This window comes from Ursus arctos, chromosome X (assembly GCF_023065955.2).
Source record: "Ursus arctos isolate Adak ecotype North America chromosome X, UrsArc2.0, whole genome shotgun sequence".
NCBI lineage: Eukaryota > Metazoa > Chordata > Mammalia > Carnivora > Ursidae > Ursus > Ursus arctos.
In genome coordinates, this window is record NC_079873.1 from 35,028,884 (window position 1) to 35,048,926 (window position 20,043).

General features: G+C 39.0%; 1 protein-coding gene across 8 annotated transcripts in view; it reads right to left on the reverse strand.

Annotated features, from left to right (window-relative positions):
* The window catches only part of CASK (calcium/calmodulin dependent serine protein kinase), a 344,451-nt gene that overhangs the window by 69,569 nt on the left and 254,839 nt on the right, over nucleotides 1-20,043 (reverse strand). For all 8 annotated transcript variants that reach the window (XM_026513322.4, XM_044389369.3, XM_026513329.4 and 5 more), the window contains exon 11: nucleotides 14,024-14,145. In XM_026513322.4, the coding sequence (XP_026369107.1) occupies nucleotides 14,024-14,145 (122 nt within the window). The remainder of the gene's footprint in view (nucleotides 1-14,023; nucleotides 14,146-20,043) is intronic.

Genomic DNA, 20,043 nt, shown 5'->3' on the forward strand with positions numbered 1-20,043 from the left:
AAGGAATGCTAGAATTCTATTCATTTCCTGGCCAGATGGTAAATATCTCAGGCTTTGTGGCAGTAAGGACTGTGTCAGCCGCTCGGCCTTGCTGTGTATGCAAAGGCAGCCAATAACAAATAACGAATGGACATGGCTGTGTTCCAATAAAACTTTATTTACAAAAATAGGTGGCTGGCTGGGTTTGGCCTGAGCACCGTAGTTTGTCAACCCCTGCTCAAGAAGCTAAATTTCATGGTGGATTGAAATGGCAAAATGTATTTCCTTCTGCTATTTGCTCTCCTGCAATGTGAAGATATCACGTGTATTTGTTTTTGGACTTTTTTCCTTTTTCCTTTTTTTTTTGAGAGAGAGAGAGTGAGCATGAGTTTGGTGTTGGGGGGGAGGAGGTAGAGAGGGAGATAGAGAATCTTAGGCAGGCTCCATAGCCTGATGTGTCACTCAATCTCATGACCCTGAGATTATGACCTGAGCGGAAATCAAGACTCAGTTGCTTAACAAACTGAGCCACCCAGGTGCCTCTTAAGTTTTTACTTCCGGTTAACATACGGTGTTAGTTTCAGGTGTACCATATAGTGATTCAACACTTCCATACATCACCCAGAGCTCATCACGAATGCCTGCCTCAATCCCATCACCTATTTAACCCATCCCCCTGCCCACCTCCCTTTCGGTAACCCTCAGTTTGAAGACATCGAGTGTATTTGTAAAGCTGAGGTGTAGAAGATGAGGTTGAGGGAGGGAAGAATATTAGTAAATTATCCCTATAGAGGCTCGTCTGGGTGGCTCAGTTGGTTAAGCATTTGCCCTCGGCTCAGGTCATGATCCCAGGTCCTGGGAATCGCTGCTCAGCGGGGAGCCTGCTTCTCCCTGTCACTCTGCCCCTCCCCCTTCATGCTCTCGCTCTCTCTCAATAAAATCTTTAGAAAAAAAAAATCCCTAGAGAGAAAACAAGAACGAATGTTACTGTTCTCTCTTTCCAATGAAGTTAAGGTTCCCCAACTTCAGCACTTTGTATTCTCTCTCTCTCTCTCTCTCTCTCTCTCACACACACACACACACACACACACACACACAGCAAAACGAGGAAATGTGAACAGCTGCAAGGGGAACAGACTGTTTCACACTGTCTCAGGCCGCTCTCTGCTAGTCTCTGGCACTGGGTCAGATATGACCACACACAGCTATATGGACACGCTTAATCTTTCTGTCCTAAGAAATATAAGCACAGTTCTGTTAGGAGGCCACAATTCTATATTTGAGATGGGCTATTTTAAACAGAGCAGACTAAAGTTGGTGGTAATATTAAATTCAACTCTACTGAGATTGTACTTCCAAACCTAAAGATGAAATCAGTTAAGATGTCACTTTTTCTTCACATTCAACACAGTAAATCAAGTCTTTTTGCTTTTTTTAAACCATACTCCATCATATCTCATGCTCTTCTGGTTTCTAGTCCTCAGATGGAAGGCTTTGTTTTGCTCCCAGTTCATATGCAGCATTTAGCAAGATCAACATTTAAAATGGAATGGTTGGCAGAGAACTATAAAGTTACTACCACTGGGTTATATGTCCCACTAACTTTAGCACAGAGAAAACCAAATCTCACGATGAGAAAGTGTATTGGTTGAGATAAGATTATAACTTTTGCAATTAGACTTCAGATATGGGCCAAATAAGGAATGGGTTTGTAGAGTTGCAGGGAACTTCATTGAAGTTCATTAGCAAGCACCCTCTTGCCACTTACTTCAAAGTGACTGAAGGAGCTCCCTCCTGGAAAGCAATTCAAGTTTTCAAGAGTCAAATATTTAGCTGCAAAGTATGTAATGAAATGTGTCTGTGATCCTAGTACGGCAGATAAGAACAGTGTTCCCAAGTTTATGAACAATGATGGAATGAATCGAAATGACTTGCTCTGGAAACAGAGTATCTTATTTAGAACATTCTTTACAGCTTCTGAGTTGTCTGTGAAAAAGCTCGGTGATTAGAAACAAGTTTCAGTGTCACTTCTTTTCAGTGAACCTAGCGGGTCAGCTATTGATATCCAACAGTAATTTTTTAAAAATACATTTGAAATCTGGCACATTGCGAGGGAAAGGCGATTTACTATGAAAATGTAATATAACTAATATTCAACTACTACTGCACTGGAGCTGATTTTACGAAGTCAGAGATTGAAGAAAATCTTCTGAGATCTAAAAATCTACTTTTCCTGCTCAAGTTTATACATCAACTTGCCGTCTTCAGGTTAGAAATAGGAAAATGCGCTTTCAAAGATCTCTGGCATCATTAACATGACACAGTCCAAAGTAGGAGAAGAGCAGTATATTTAATAGTGGTCTAGAGACTGGGTGATGGGAAATGTAAGTGGGAAAGAAACACACTACAAAATTTAAAACGGGATTTTCAAAAATTTAAGAAGCTACAATGAAACTTTGCAAAGAACTATAACCTGTCTTGCTCACAAATCTAAGACTGATTATGCATCGAGATATTATGATCTACAAAAAGAAATTAAAATCACCCAGGGCATTTTTCTTCTTTGGGATTAAAAAAATATCTTTCCTCTCAGCACTAAAAATGATTTTTCTTAAAGATTAATATTCTGTAAAACTTCTAAAAATCAATTTAATTTTCTAAAAAAATAGTTGAAGGAAGCACTCAAAGATTAGTCACACAGACGACCCTCCATCTGCATGGAGATAATACACTCCATCCGTTTAAAGAATATACTTTCATTTGCACACTACCCTTCACAATTTGTATTTTGTGCTAACTTTCCCTCCAAAAGGTCAGAAAACATGTAAATAGCTAAATTTTATCAATTTTAAACTAAACTTGTTTCTCATCTAAAAAAAAAAGTCGAATCCACAAATCTAGTGACTGACTGTAAGAAAGTAGCAAGAGTCCCACCCTGGAATTTAGATTTGCCCTGGAGAAAGGTTCAGGGCTGCCTACCACTACTATGGCCCAAGTTACTTGGGATAAAGTTAGAAGTGGGTATCTGATGGACTGTATATTGTATTTCCTGCCCAATAAGAATGGTCCCGGGAGCCCTTGAGTTAGATGTCCCAGGAAAAATTTAGCCTAATGGTATAGTAGTGAAATGCTAGCTTAAATCAAGCTTTAGAAAATCATGATGGGGTATATATCCTTACCTGAAGTCTTTTTTTTTTTAAGATTTTATTTTTATTTATTCGACAGCGATAGAGACAGCCAGCGAGAGAGGGAACACAAGCAGGGGGAGCAGGAGAGGAAGAAGCAGGCTCATAGCGGAGGAGCCTGATGTGGGGCTCGATCCCAGAACCCCGGGATCACGCCCTGAGCCGAAGGCAGACGCTTAACCGCTGTGCCACCCAGGCGCCCCCTTACCTGAAGTCTTAAGAAGGGGCCCAGCTGGCTTAGTAATATGCTACTGTAACTAAATCAATTATGAAAGTTTTCATCTGACAGCAAAAAGGAAACTGAACAATCAGTTCATCTCGGCCAGTTCAAGAGTTCTTGAGAAGGATGCAAAAATGCTTTGGATTTTGACAGTGAAAGTACCCCAACGGAGGCCCTCGTTTGGTTTAGGTATTAGCTGTCTGTGTACAGAGCTGCTTTTGTTTTAAGCCCATTAGAACATTGCACTTATGGGGATTTATTTTTGAAACCAACAAATTAAGACTTGCTTGACCTCCTAGTTCATCCCTTTGGTGGCCTAACAATATAGGCCACTGTCGCAGATTCTGGGCAGTTGGCAGCTCTTTCTGAGAAACTCAAGCAGTGGCCTCAGATGACCTAACATGACTGTTCTGTCGGCCCTTTTCAGTCGGGAATTAACTCTAAAATTGAGCCTGGTAAGAAACAAATCATAATGCTTTTTCTTGAGCAAGCAAAAGAAAACATAAGGAAAAAACACTACTTAGATGATGTAGGTGGCTTTATTTTGCTTTTACTCAAGCCTTCTGAAAGAGGGAACTTTTTACTACCAGATCCAAGTGTCTGCCCACTTGTGAGAAATTTCAGTAGGATATGAATTTCTTTTCCATTAAAACACTAACATTAACAAAGTGTTGAAGCTTCATTTCTTTTTAAAAAAAATTTCTAAATTTATTTTTAAAAGATTTTAATTAATTTATTTGAGAGAGAGCAAGACAGCGAGAACATGAGCAGGGGGAAGGGGCAGAGGGAGAAGCAGACTCACGGCGGAGCAGGGAGCCTGATGTGGGACTCGATCCCAGAATCCCGGGATCATGACCTGAGCCGAAGACAGACGCTTAACCAACTGAGCCACCCAGGCGCCCCAGAAGCCTCATTTCTTAATGTGCTCTTCTGAAGCATCTAAAATACTTAAATGATATTTAACTAAATGAATATCTTATTATTTGCTGTTTTAAAAGAAAACATTTACATCAGGTGTGTCATATAATACTATGAAATCCCTGAGGTCATACAATAATTTCTGACTTCTGATAGGACTTTCACTTTGCATGGGTAAACACCAAGCATTTGTACGAGTAGCTGTAGCAAAAATGAATTTCTATTGTGGCAAGTTATAAGAGAACAGAACAGTTTGGCAGAAGAGGTTTTAATGAGAGAATGTTAGGTCACAAAGAGAAGAAAGCAGCTATGTTCTTGGTTTATGAATGCTGCAAGCCAACCCCACCAAATATTCTTCAAGTGAGCTTATCACATTCCTTTCTGCGGTAAAACTCCTCCCTTCCTTGAGAACAGGATGAAGAAGAATCAGTGCTTGTTGCACTTTGATGGCTTTTTGAACATTCCTCTGCCTTCTGGTAAAGTGGATTGTGGTGCCATAAAAAGACAGAGGCACTCAGTGGGCAACACTGGGACCAAGCACAAGCTGATTCATTACTCTCGGTATTTCAGAGTAAATTCCAGTCCCTGTTTGAAGAAGTAATTCATCTGAACAAATACGGGAACTGGACAGACTCCTGTAGTTAATCATACTTCCAGTGAAAATCACACATTCCTTTCACAAAGATGTAGAACACAGGAGCTAACTTGGAGCCCACGCAGAGCAACTGCCCGGGGTATCGAACAAAGGTTGGATTCCCTACTATTGGACAGCTTTAGTTTTGAGAATTGGGTTTTTCCTGTTATAGGAGTATCTATCATAAAGCATTGATATTGGACGAATGGATAAACAAAATGTGGTGTATACCTACAATGAAACAGTTTCCAGCCTTTAAAAGGAAGGAGATTATGATACGTGCTACAGCATGGATGAACACTGAGGATACAACATTAGGTGAAATACACCAGTCAGTCACCAAAGAACAAATATGGTAGGATTCCACTTACATGAGTTATCTACGCTAGTCATATTCATTGAGACTGAAAGCAGAATGGTGGCCACCAGGGGCTGGGGAGAGAAGGAACTGGTGGGTTGCTGTTTCATAGGTACGGGGGTTTTAGCTGCGGAAGCCGGAAGTAGTTCTGGAGATGGATGGTGGTGATGGTTGCACAACAATGTGAATGTACTTAATGTCACTGAATCGTACGCTAAAAATGGTTACAATGGTAAGTTTAGACTAGGTATATTTTACCACAGTAAAAAGACAAAAAAATTGATACTATGTCATATCTGTTAAAAAGCTGTGAACTTTGGGAAACGATGAATATGTATTTGCATGTAAAAGAAATGAATAGCTAAAACACATCCGAGAAGGTACCCCCCCTTATTGAAAAATATGTAAAATTATGTAATTCATGTTTTTAAGATAATTTGGACTTCTTTCAAGAGGCACAACAATGTATTGGTTAATAAAACGAGTTCTTGGGACAGAAAAATAAATTTAGCATTTTTAAGTCAGTAAGTGGTAAATTCTTAGCCATAACGTGAAATATTGAGAGGAGGAAGTCAGTGTGATGACCCTGTGAAATCTACTAGGATGACCCCTTTTCACAGTGGGCTTTGGGCACTGCTGAAGGCAGGCAGTTTGGCTTTGCTGGATTGGGGTCAAGACACAGGGACAACTCCAGGAGACTGGAAAGTACTGTTGTAGTCAGAGTGATGGATTACAAAGGACATTATGGGATCCAGAGTACACTATAACCTATAGCACATGGAAGGAACTTCCAGCAGTGCTTGACCTTAAAATAATACAAAAAGGGTAAAATAGTTTTTTTTTTTAAGTAAAAGGGAATTCCTTCTCGTTTTTTCACTTTTGAAAGCTTTATTAGGGCATCATTTATAAACTACAAAATTTGCACCTTGTAAGTGTATAGTTTGAAGATGCTGAGCAAATTTATAGTTGTACAACCATCACCTCAATCCAGTTTTAGAACAGTTCCTGCATCCCCAAGAGTTCCCTTATGTTGAATCTAAGAACTCTTTGCCTAACCCAAGGTAACGAAGATTTACTCCTACATTTTCTTTACAAATTTTTATTATTTTAAGCTTAAAAGGAATCTATGATCCATCTTGTGGAAATTTTTTGTGTGGGGTGTGAGGAAAGGGTCTAAGTTAATTTCTTTGCGTATGGATATCCAATTGCTCTAGCACCATGTTTTAAAACAAAACAAAACAAAACAAAACAAAACAAAACAAAACAAAACAAAACACCACCGCTATCCTTTTTCCATTGAACTTCCTGGGCACCTTTGCTAAAAATCAACGGGGTCGTGAATGGGAAGGTTTATTTCTGAACTGTATTCTGTTTCACTGATCTATATGTCTATCCTTACACCAATACTGTGCTATTTGCATTACTCTAGCTTTGTAGAAAGCTTTGAAATCAACTCCCCAACTTCGATCTTCTTTTTTCAAAATTGTTTTTGCAATTCCATATAAATTTTAGGATCAGCCTGTCAACTTCTACAAAAAAAAAAAATTCTGCTGAGATGTTGATAAGCACTGTCTTGAATCTATAGGTCAATATGGGGAAAACTGTCACCATAACAATACTGAGTCTTCCAATCCAACAGTCTCTCTCTCCATTTATTGTGACCTTCTTTACTTTCTTTCAGCAACATTTGTAGTTTTCAGTGTATGAGTCCTATACTTTTGTTCAATTCACTAAATATTTTATTCAATGGTATTGTATTCCTTTAATTTTATGTTCACAGGATTTACTGCTTGTATGTAGAAATACAGTTAATTTTTGTATATTGATCTTATATCCTGCAGTCTTGCTAAACTTGCCTATTAGTTCTAATAGATTTTTTTGGTAGATTCCTTAGGATTTTCTATATACAAGAATATATCTCTGTGAGAAGATGGTTTTACTTCTTCCTTTCTTATCTGCGTACCTTGAATTTCTTTTTCTTCCTTTACTGCACTGGCCAGAATCTCCAGTACAATGTTGAATAGAAATGGTAAGAGTAGACAACCCTTGCTTTGTTTCTGGCTGTATTTGTTTTCTATTGCTGCTTAATGAAGGACCATACACTTAGTAGCCTTTTTTTTTTCCTCCTAAGTTTGTTGATATCTTAAGAATGAAGAAAAACTACTTTGAAAATATTCAAGATATATGCTATTTCTAGCTCTCTTTACCCTAGGAATTTTGTGTCACGTGGTAATTTTCTACTGACACTAATACTTGGGTATGTTTCTAGAAACAGATATGGGAAGTTTTGCCCATTCCGTTAGAAACAGTGGAATGAGAGACCCTGGCAGTGCACTTCAGTCTCCAGCCCCAGGACACAAGTAGCACAAAGGTCACACCACTGGCCCACTACCCAGCTGGGTTTTCATATTTGCTGAAGCTCATGCTTAAGGCTAGAAGGCACCCTGAGAAGGTCCCAGTAGTTTAGCTTCTGAAGGTCCTCAGGCCTTAACATTCTAGACATTTAAGTCTAACTCGACTGGACTACAAATTCATGGGAAACTTAGCTTTGGCATTTCCTGACTGGTAATCTATTTAAACATCCAAACTTAACAGTGTATCAACTTACTTCTCAAACCCCAAATTGCTGGAAAACATCAAATCATTGCAGAAGTCCCAGTTTTTCCCCCTTTAGGAAACTTCTGAGTTCTAAAAATATGCTGTTCCCAAATAGGACTACTAATTTAATATCATCTCAAAAAGGCAAAATAGTAAATCAAGCGTTGTAGTCTTCCAGTGCTGGATAAACAAACAAACAAACAAACAAAAAACCAAAAAACAAAACCTCTCTAACTCTCCCTAAACAGTAAAAAACTATAATAAAGATGTCGGTAATACAAAATATGGAGAATTCCAGACACTGATTTATTTCTAATGCAGTATTTTAAAATATCAGTTAATCTATAGAAAAAGTGGTAAGTTGCTATTGCAGTGAGTTTCTGCTCTATTAATCTAATCACAAATTAAACATAATTTTAGGACTTCCCACAAAAATAATCTTAATTAGGTGGGGCTTCTCATTTACTATGGAAACAGCAGTCTGTAACGAATGCTAACAGCTGTTCAGAGGTATGACAGATGGTGGGTGAATGTTTAAAACTAGCTGTCAAAGTTTGGCAGAGAGAGAGAGAAATGTGTCATTTAACAATGTTTCATAACATTGTTGACTTACAAAGTAAACATTTATTCAGCAACAGGAAAATTTCCACAAGATATTGAGAAGATCGAGAATCACCACCAGATAACATTCGCAAAATGCTTTTTAACTGAAAAAGCCTCTTGATTTTTCAGTCTAAAAATGCATCTGTCACCTGACAGTCCACTGTATCACATACAAGTTGCAACCCCAAACTAACTCAATATAGCATTAAAAGACGTTAAGTACACCTTAACACCAATTCCCAACAAAACTCACTTAACGAGCGACCGAGTAACGTTTCATTATTTTTATATTAAATTTGTGTAACTTACACTCACACCTGAAGAATCGATTCAGGGCAAAATCAGTTTCCACGTGGTAGTGGACTGAATACTCTCCCCTCAAAATTCATGTCTGCCTGGAGCCTCAGAATGTGACCTTATCTGGAAATAGGGTCTTTGAAGATGTAATTAAGATGGGGTCATACTGGATTAGGGCAGGCCCTAAATTCAATGACTGGTGTGTCTTTATAAGAAGGCTGTGTAAAGACACAGAGTCACACCCATCCAGAGAAAAACGCCATGTGAAGTCGGGGCTGAGACTGGAGGGATGCATCTATAAGCCAAGGAACTCCCAGGAATTGCAGGCAACTATGAGAAGCTCGAAGAGGCATGCAAGGAGTGGAAGGAGTCTTCCTTGGAGCCTTTGGAGGGAGCATGGCCCTGCTGACACCTTGATTTAGGACTTTTGGCCTCCCAAACTGTGAGAGAATAGATTCTGTTATTTTAAGCCACCCGGTTTGTGACCCTTTGTTGTGGCAGCCTCAGCAAGCTCATACACATGCCAAACTGCATTTTACGAATAAAACTGATCTGTGTATTTTATGCACAGACCATCCATCTCTGCACCAGTGCTTGTAATCTGTGAAAGTAGACATATGGACCAAGCTGGACCAAACACGGGTTCCTCATCAAGCCGCTTTATTTCCCCCACAAAATGAGGAGCAGCATGTGTGTGTCAGGTAGAACTGGTTGGGGAGCAAACATTTAGAAATTTCTGGATCTGTTTCCTTTTTTTCTAATTTCTCACTGCAGGTTCAACTAGATGTGTTTTACTAGAATTCAAGTCAGAAAGCATTTCCCCTCTCAGTGCAACCGCAGTATTTCTCCTTTTGTTTTAATGTAAATTCTCTCAACACAACAGATGTTTTATTTCCTTCAAATTCTAATAATATTTCTTTGCATTTTCAGCTTATTATTTTGAAGGCATGACTGGAAAAATAAAGTACTAGATGATCTTTTGTCTCCTTAGGAACTTAATCCTTTTTCTTTTTGTCAGCTTAAAAATGATGACCTCAAACTTAGCTGTTTTCAGTGTTGTTGAAATAACAGGATTTAAGTATAATAAAGATATTTCACAAAATGGCTCAGTGGGATTAAGTGACAATCAATCCATGGTCCACAAAACTATGCCACTAGGTGTCAGTACTTGGAATCCTTCAAAAAAGGAACCAGTGTTGATTCTGTAAAACAAAACAATTCCAATCCAAACATGGGCTACGGAACATTAGAAGGAGGAGAAATGAATGGTCAAAATTTGAAAAGCTTTTTCTCAAGAATTGGTCATACCACATTCCTTTTTACATAAGCACTTCAAGTATTAAAAACTGTTTTAATCATTAGATTTCTCTTTATGGCAGCTACTTGAATACTCCACTGATTACGTTATTGATATGTATAGTCTGTTAGTTCTGAGACAAGAGCATAATGAACCATAGTTATAGGCTCTAGATCAGAAGAGCACACTCCTTTTTTTTTTCTTTAAAGATTTTATTTATTTATTTGACAGAGAGAGAGAAAGCCAGCGAGAGAGGGAACACAAGCAGGGGGAGTGGGAGAGGAAGAAGCAGGCTCCCGGGGGTGGGGGGGGGAGCCCGATGTGGGGCTCGATCCCAGAACGCCAGGATCACGCCCTGAGCCGAAGGCAGACGCTTAATGACTGAGCCACCCAGGCGCCCCAGGAGAGCACATTCCAATGATGGCTTAGGTCATTCATGATGATTAAAGCTTTTTGCTGAAGGATGGGTCAGTTTGGATCTTCAGATCCCAGCACTGCCGAAAAACAACGGCCTTACAGTCAGGTCATTTCAGGGGGTGGGAGGTTCTGGGGTTCACGTGTAGCACCTGTCTGCAAAATTCTGCAGACATGGCATCTTTTTACTGGGCACGGTGCCTTCTCAGTCCCTGTGCTCCTTTTCCAATTGAGATGCACTGATAGGGCAGATGCTGACACTGTAGACACTTTCTTAAGTTTATAATTCCTAAGAACCCAAAGGAACTTTAAGCATGTTCTTCCTAACACCTAGAAGTCTCTTCTGAAGTTGTGACAATGTTGACCCAAGAACGCAGCAGTTACTCAAAGCACATGTTTTCAGTGAGGTCTGAAGGGCTTAGCATTGGGCAATAAGCGGCGGCCCCACTCAGTTCCAAAGTCTAGCCTATGTCTGAGTATCTGCCCCTGCTTGTAGAAGCTAGCGATGTTCTTCCATCTCCCCTGCAGTCTCAAGCTGGGTGGACTCAGAAACCTTGTTATATTAGTCAGAAAAATATACCCTTGAAAACCAGTCTGGGCTTCGCTGAGCCTTTAAATGACAAAAAGTTCTTGATCTAAAAGGTTAGTAGATCTTAGCAATGACCTAACCACTGAGTACACTGAAATAAACCAAATCTCCATGGTCCGCTATAGCTTCTTTCAAATATCCCACTTGCAAGTTCCAGTAAAGGGTAGGACTTCTGTGGGAAATTCACATTTGCGAAAACCTTCTGTATCCTATGACGCAATGATAGACAACGATAGATAAAGAAGTCAATGAATAAAGAAGAGGAAGGAATGTTAAGAGCTCTCCACAAAACAGAATGAATTTCAAAGGCTTTCTGGTACCTGAGGAAAGTAACGGGTATTTGAAATTAAACTTATTTGAAAACGTCCTCAAATTACTTAAGATAAATTACGCTAAAGAGAAGACTCATTTCCTTATCCTCCTGAGGGCATTTGTTAGCTTTACTGACAATTGACAAACATAACTGTAATATATGTACAAGGTGAGGATTTGATGAATGTGTACACTGTGAAAGGATTCCACAATCAAGTTAATTAACACATTCTTCACGTCACACATTTAACTTTTTTTTGGTAAGAACACTTAAGTTCCCCTCCCCTTTTTTTTAAAGAGAGTGCTCATGCACGTAGCTGGGGAGGAGCAGACAGGGGGAGAGAGAGAATCTTAAGCAGGCTCCATGCCCAATGTGGAGCCTGACATGAGGCTTGATCTCATGACTCTGAGATCATGACCTGAGCCAAAATCAAGAGTCGGATGCCCAACCGACTGAGCCAGCCAGGAGCCCCGTGAGAACACTTAAGTCCTACTCTCTTAGCAGATTTCATTATACAATTTATCAACTATAGTCACCATGTTATATATTAGACCATCAGACCTTACTCATCATATAAGTGAAAGCCTGTACCCTTTTAGCAACCTCCCCTCATTTCCCAGACCCCCAGCCTGGGGCAACCATCATTCTACTGTTTCTAGGAGTCTGACTTTGATACCATGCAGTATTTATATTTCCCTGTCTGGCTTATTTCACTTAGCACATTTTAAGACTATGTTTCCCAGCTCTCTTGCAGCTAGGTAGGCATGTAACTAGTATTTGCCATTGAAATGTGGGCAAAAGTGATATAGCCTATTTCCTACTATGAGCCTGCAAAATTCTCCATTTTTGTTCATCTGCTGCTGGGTACAAATGATGCAGTGGAAGAGGCCTGATCCCTGAATGACTGTGTGGAAGATACCCCCCCCCCATCATCTACCTGCACTGGACTACGATGTGAGCAAGAAATAAACTTTTATTCGTTAAACCACACAAATTTTAGGACTGCATGCTATAGCAGTTGGTCAGGCCTGATTAACAGAGACACTATATAAAAAAGCCAAACTAATTTTTAAAATTTGATAACTAATTTGATTTGACTGCATTTATGGAAGAAGCAACTGTAGGTTACCTACGACTTCACTTAGTGTGAAGTTGAAACGTAATGCAATGCTCTTAACTTAGTGTTTCCCAAACTGGTCCTCATCAATTGGACAAGACTGTGAATAAAAGTTCCGTGCCCAAATTAGTTTGAGAAATGCTATTAAAGTCAATCCGGTTTCTTTGCTACGGGACATCTCAAAGCTGTTAATATGCTACTATCCACTCTGAATCTGTATAAAAGGATAAAGAATGTAGCATTTCCCTAACTTTTTTAGTGAACACATAATTTAACCAATACATTTAAGATCTACTCCCTTCCTGCTCCATGGCGACACTCATCACTATCTCCCAGAGCAACATCCTGCAGAATACATTCTGGGGAATGTTGCGTTAGTCAGAGTTTAACAGTTCTAGGCAGCCCAAAGCAAATACCATTCTCTTATAAAGGGAAGGTTTTTCTTGTAAAAAGACTAACCTGTACTAGCAGACTACTACGTACTAAGAATGTTTTCACTGCTGAAGTCAACCAAGTTACCTAAGAAAGGGATCCGACTTAAAATGTGACTGAAATAAAGGCAGATATGAACTCTCAGCTTCTGATTTTTTCTTCGTATCTCACTCTGCTGTCAGTGGAGCCTGTCACGTTTAATGTTCTTATGTTTTAAGGAGAAGATGAAGTCTATGAAAACCAGCATGGTTAACTATAGAATGTGTGTGTCTACTGCACAGTATCTTTTTTTTTACTTTTCTCACTCTTACACTCATGCTTCAGGTACAATGTTTTATTTTTTTTTAAAAAGATTTTATTTATATATTTGAGAGAGAGAGAGCGAGTGAGCACGAGTGGGAGAAGGGGCAGAGGGAGAGGGATGAAGCAGACTCCCCACTGAGCAGGGAGCCCGACATGGGGCTCGATCCTGGGACCTTGAGATCACGACCTGAGCCAAAGTCAGATGCTTAACCGTCTGAGCCACCCACGTGCCCCCATCTCATTCTTTTCACCTGCTGCTTAATATTCCCTATTAGGAGTGAATATGCCATGGTGTATTTCACTGTTGCCTTATGTTCACTCTTACCAACCTTCTATGACTAATGTTCATGTCCCTGCATCTTTGTACCTGTTTGGGAGTGTTTCTCCAGAGTAGAGGGATTCTTCTAACAGAAACACACACACACACACACACACACACACATATAAGTGTGTATGTGTGTATATATATATATATATACACACACACATAATTCTTTTTACAGTGACTTGCTAGAATACATTGCTTTTGTACTATATGTACTTATTTATATTTATTTTATTTATATATTTATATTTATTTATACTATATACACTTTATTTCAGTTATGAATCTATAATGGATGATTTCCCACATTTCTCACAGACCTAAGACTGAAAATGGACTGTTATGATGGACGCCTGGAAATTCATGTAAAGTAAAAAAGGGACACTAAATATTCAATTCGCTAAAAATAAAAAAAACAAAACAAAACCCAGACAGACTTACATCTAGTAGTGTGTGGAGATGCTGATCCTGGAAAACACTGTGTAGAAAATCTAAGTCCTTTTCACTGCAGTCTGTAAGTGCGTGAATTTCTTCCAGGCTGTCCAGCACCTGCGAGACTGCTCCTAAGGGGAACAAACCGAAAAGAAACAGCCAGTACAGAAAGTCAGTGTCAAACTCACCTTTGTAACCTCAATTTTGCATTTCAGAACAATGGACCAACAAACATAACTTCAAAGGTTCATGTCTTTACTGGACAGACTTAAATGAATTTCATATCGCTTAAGGATAGAGTATTTTCAGTGAGTTTCTGTTTGTGACAATGTATTTGTGTGCTTTTCATTTTTCAAAGTATATTGATGCTGGTCTTACTTGAATTAAAGAAATTCGTCAACTATAATTGAATTACTGGAAGATCTGGGTGCAGCAAGTTATACCTCAGGAAAAGTGTGTCATTTCCATGACCCCATGATGTTTTAAAATATTACAGAAATAACACAGGTGAGCCTTTCGTACAAGTGTGTCCCATCAAGAACGGAAAGTAAAGCCACCTGTAGCTCTGAGAGAAAAACAGAGTGTTTTTCTTAGGATTTTTTTTTTTTTTAAAAGTGGGCTCCATGCCCAATGCGGGGCTTGAACTCATGACCCTGAGTTTAAGACCCGAGCTGAGAGCAAGTCAGACGCTTAACTGACTGAGCCACCCAGGAGTCCTAGCTTCTTAGGATTTTTAAGTCTCAAACTTAAGTTAGTGAAGATCCCAATAAATTCTTTCTCCTTCCTTTGACAAAGTCAAGGGAATCTAGTTGTTCTCAATCTGTTGGGCCCTTTTTATTCAAAAGGCGAAGACAAAGGCTAAGCGTATTGACTGACACACTTCCAAATACCATATTATATATTAGGGCAACTCATTTTTGCAGGGCAAAGGAAATGGTAGTGTGATCACTTTCTTTAAATTTCTTCTTATAACCAGGAATTCAGAGAGGTATTATTAGGGAAAGATACATACTGGGGAGCAACAAAGTCACTTACACAGCTTTAAAGAAATGATAAGCATATTTGACTCTACAGACAACGTGCACATACAGACTCCAGAGAAAGAACCTGAAGAGGCTAGGCTTTGGAGCATTAGTGTTTGAGAAATTCTAACAGTAAGTGCCTCATTGCACATGTTAGTCTTGGATCAGTAGCTTTCAACCAGTGGTGACTTTGCCCCCGGGGGGACATCTGGCAGTCTGGAGACATTTCTGTTGTCACAACTGTGGTGGTGATTGGGGACGGTTTGTGCTACTATCATCTAGTGTGTAAGGCCTGGGATGCTATTAAACGTTCTACAATGCTCATGACAGCCTTTCACAAGAAAGAATTATGTAGCTCAAAATGTCAATAGTGCTGAGGTTCAGAAGTTCTGCTTTAGATAACGATAAAAATCTTGAATCTTTCTGTTCTGGAACTCTATGCTGTTTCTAATTACTTCTGGTCTTGGACCTCATCCAATCACATGCACTTATTGGTAAGAATGTAAATTAGTATCACTTTCCCAGAATGCAATCTAGTAACATGTATCAAAGAGCCTTAAAAATGCTCCTGTACTTTGATTCAGTAATTCCATTTACAAAAACCTACCTTAAGGAAAAAATGGGAAACACAAAAAAGATTTATGTATGAGGATATTTATCATATAAAATGGGGGAAAATATCAAATACTTAGAGAATGATTAAACAAAGTATAGAACATCCGTATAATGGAGTATATAGCCAAATGGAAATTACTTTTGAAGAATTTTAAAGACATAAAGAAATCCTCATGATATTAAATTCAAGAAAGCAGAATGCAAAACCACATAAACTGTATATTCCCGATTATGCCTGAAGAAAATACATATACAAACTCAGGGGGAATAAAAACAGAATGAAATACACCGAAAGCATAACAGCAGTGATCTTTATTTTCCTATTTATACTTCATTCTGTTCGTGTCCATATGTTCCAAGTTTTCTACAATAGAAAAAGTTGCTATATAAGCAACTGTTTTTTGCAGTAACATTTCATTATGTTAATGATTCAGGGTGTAAGCCACAAATCAAGTGGTTATTCACATGGAAAATACTGTGTTTTTTGTTTTGTTTTTTTACAAATTTGACTTTTTGAGATAATTATAGATTCACATGCAGTTGTAAGAAATAATAGAGAGAGGTCTCATGTGCCCTTTACCCAGTGCCCCTCAATGGTAACATCTTGTAAAACTCATGCAACATCACAATTGGGATACTGACATTGACACAGGCAAGCTACAGAATATTTCCATCACCACAAGGATTCTTCATCTGGCCCTTCTATAACCATCCTCATTTCCTCCTACCTATCCCCTCTGAACCGCTGGCAACTACTAATCTGTTTTCCATTTCTATAATTTTGCCATTTCGAGGATGCTATACAAATGAAAGCATGCAGTATGTAATCTTTTGTGATTGGCTTTTTTTCTCCAGCATAACTCTCTGCAGATTCATCCAGGTTGTGGGCATCAACGGCTGAATCCTTTTTATTGTTGAATAGTATTCCCTTGCACGGATGTACCAAAGTTTGACCATTTATCTATTGAAGGGACTGTGGATACTTTCAAATTTTGAATAGTTATGCCTACTAGGCTCTTGGTATTCTTTCACTGAAAGCATCAAGTGGATATTAGGTAGGATTAAAAAAAAAGGTACAAGGTACAAATCAGTCCTCATTTCCCTTGCTGTTCCTAAAAAAGTATTAACCAAATCCACTTCGTTCTACCTGCTCTTCTGGTGACTTTTACTTTGTCCTGAGTAGGGGAAAAACTCTGGAAATTAGTTCAAAGCCGGCTCTCTCATCATCTCTTACTGAAAGCCTTGTAAAACAAGAGATGATGTGAAGAAATTAGTTCCAAATGTTGCACGGAACTCCTGACCCCAGCACATCATCAGTAGCAGAGTTAAATGATACCAGGTTTATAGAGTCACTAAAGCCAGTTCTAAACTTCTGGACTTAACAAAATTGCAATGACAGAAATACCAATGAAATGCCTTTTGTACATTAAAAAAATTCAACAGATACTACAGAAACCTAATTATCATTTTCATTCAGTTATCTTAGTGGAACCTTGCCTAGTTTTTACAGTCTCCACCAACATCACTTATGCGGATACATAATCTAGGTGGCAGTTTATTAATACTACAAGATGAAAATAAAACCACCTTGTATCTAGTGAATACCAAGATGGCAGGTCTAACCCCTAGGAAGCTATTCTGGCTGTACCACCTGCTGGTCTGTGAACCCCAGAGCGCTATGCAATTCCTGTCCCAGCAGCGTGCATGCTCCACGGGCGACCCTACATGTGCACTTGTTCACTCTTCTGTGCTGTGAGGTCCTTAAGGCATATCTGTATTTGATTCATTTTAGAACATCCACAAAATATGCACTGAATTAAGTTAGAAAGAAACGTAACAACGACAACACGGGCTTCCAGTTCTCAAGTGTTTAGTATGTGCCAGGCACATCCTCAGGACGATGCAGTAAGGTAGATATGTTACCTGATCTTTCTAGATAGGGAACTGAGGTTCAGAGAAGTCAAGGAAGGTCACAGCTAGAAATGGTAGAACCGAGACTCAGCCCCAGCGTGTCTGGCTCTGAAGTCTACACTCTGCCTGACTTACTACACGAATTGGCTATATTGGAAACAGGAGACACAGCGTCGAGAAGCTCTATGTGGTTTATACATGGGTATGGAGTGTAGAAAAGAACCCGGCCCCGATAACCAAAATCTTTATTGAACATTCCTGCTTTTTGCCAGGTGCTAGGCAGGGGCTTCTGAGAAAATAGGTATGATCCCTGGCCTTGAGGATGGGGCTCTCAGGCATCCTACACCCTGAAGTAAATGATATACAAGAGGAAAAAACAAAGTGTTACAGAAACAGGCTGCCTCGCGAGGAGCTGGGGCAAACTTAGAGAGGAGATGGACGAGCAGGAATTCAACCCGCCCCTGGGCTCTACTCTGCTCGGACAGACGCAGCGAATGCTCTGCTGGAACACACAGAGGCATCTCTTAGCCGGTGTTTCCAGGAAGCAACACCCATCAGGCTCAACAGGTCTATTTACCCTCCTTGGATCTTGTCACCATTTCTGACTGATTTAGAGTCTTACCTTGTACCCAAATGTGCTTAACTTTGTGGGTTTTCAATCATGAGAGGAAGCATTTCCACAGCTGGACTTGAGCTACCTATTTCAGTTTCTGAAAAGTGCCCCAAATTTTAAGTTTCTGAAATTAGGCAGGAAAATTACAGCTTTTCTTCCATTTCTCCTTTATCTTTTACATTGAATAAACACATAGTTTTGGTCTAACCTCAAAATGTTTCTTTACCCTTGACCATTTTAACACCTTCCATTGACACCCCCCCCCCCCCCGATTCTAGTTCTGTTCTTTCTTTCTTTGGGTATGAGCAGCAGAACCACAGAAAAACATTGTGTGATACATATGTATCATTGATACCTGCAGCTCAGGACCAAGCCCATCTAAAAGTCCCACAATTATGTGTAAAATGTAAATATACATGAAGACACTATTTGTTTTAAACACCGAGGCAGTAGTAATAATGAAGACAACACGACGTAACACAGCACGACACGCACAGAGGCTCTTAACTGCTATTAGTATTTATTTTGTGGATTAATACTGTCATATCTGAAAGAACTCTTCACTTTTCTCAAAAACTGAAAAAGATGTTTTTTCCCCCTATAAAGCCTCTGAATAAAGTTATAACTGCCTTGAAAAAAAAATCAATCAATAAATAGCACATGAGTAGTTCACCTCGGAGGGCAATCGATTTAAAGGGCAGGACTGTAGGGATTTTATTCACTTTTGTATTCCAGGCTGCACTTTGTTAGGGGGTTTTGTACAAAAAGACACAATGAAATGTGTTTGATTAAAACGATTTTTTTTCTGAGTAAATTCTGAAGAATTAGAACACTTAACCACAGAAAACAGCTTATTCTACAGCCCCACTTCCTTAAAGCCATAATAAAATTAGCTTGATACTTATATTTGTATATAACAGTTTATAACTTCCAAAGTGCTTTTATACTCATTACCTTATATGATTCCACAGTAACCCTGTCCTGTAGGCAAGTGTTTTTGTACTTGGAAGATTGGAGGCTCCACAGGGTCATGTGACCCTGGGGCCGTAGCAGTGGGCAGCAGAGCAAGTGCCCAAAATCAAGTCTGTAACAGAGTGCTTCTACTACAGACTGGCTCCTCTGGAAACCATGCTTCACCCTCAGCAACACATCTGAATAATTTGCATTGGGTAGTGAGAGGTTATCCAATTTCTATCTTCTCTTCAATCTCAATTTTATTTCCCACATAAGGTTTGTTTTTGTAGGCCTTGGTCCAAACTTGCACAATGATAAGTTTATTAGAAAGTAACCAAACCCCGCCTTCAGGACAGTATTTTATTTTAATTTCTGCACAATTCATTTGGTAATCAAGTTTGTATCTAAAAATTAGGTTGATAATCACACACTTTAACTGTGACCATCAATTCAGGTTATTTTTCATTTGTTTCAAAATGAGCAGCAGAGTGGTCGACATTACTGTACTGCACGCCTAACACTTCAGCATCGATTTTAATACTTCTCTGTCTCACGTAAAATATACACAGAGTGAAATATACAAATCTTAAGTGTACCTTTCAATGAATATTGATAAATGTATATACTACATACATCTGATAACTGCATACACATATATGCAGTTATTTCAGTAACAAAAATTATATATTTAAAAAATTATAGGTATAGCTATAAAACCCAGTATCTCTGAGTAAATTCAGCATCTGAATCTAGTCTAGCTTTTTCTGAAGAGTTAATCAATCCTCCTTCCTGTTGTATTAACAATCCCATTTATACAACACTGAATCCACTACACACACATTCCTATCACCCACTCAATCAAAGCCCCACCCCATAAGCACAACAGCCTTTTTAAAAAAAATCTGTTTACTAAA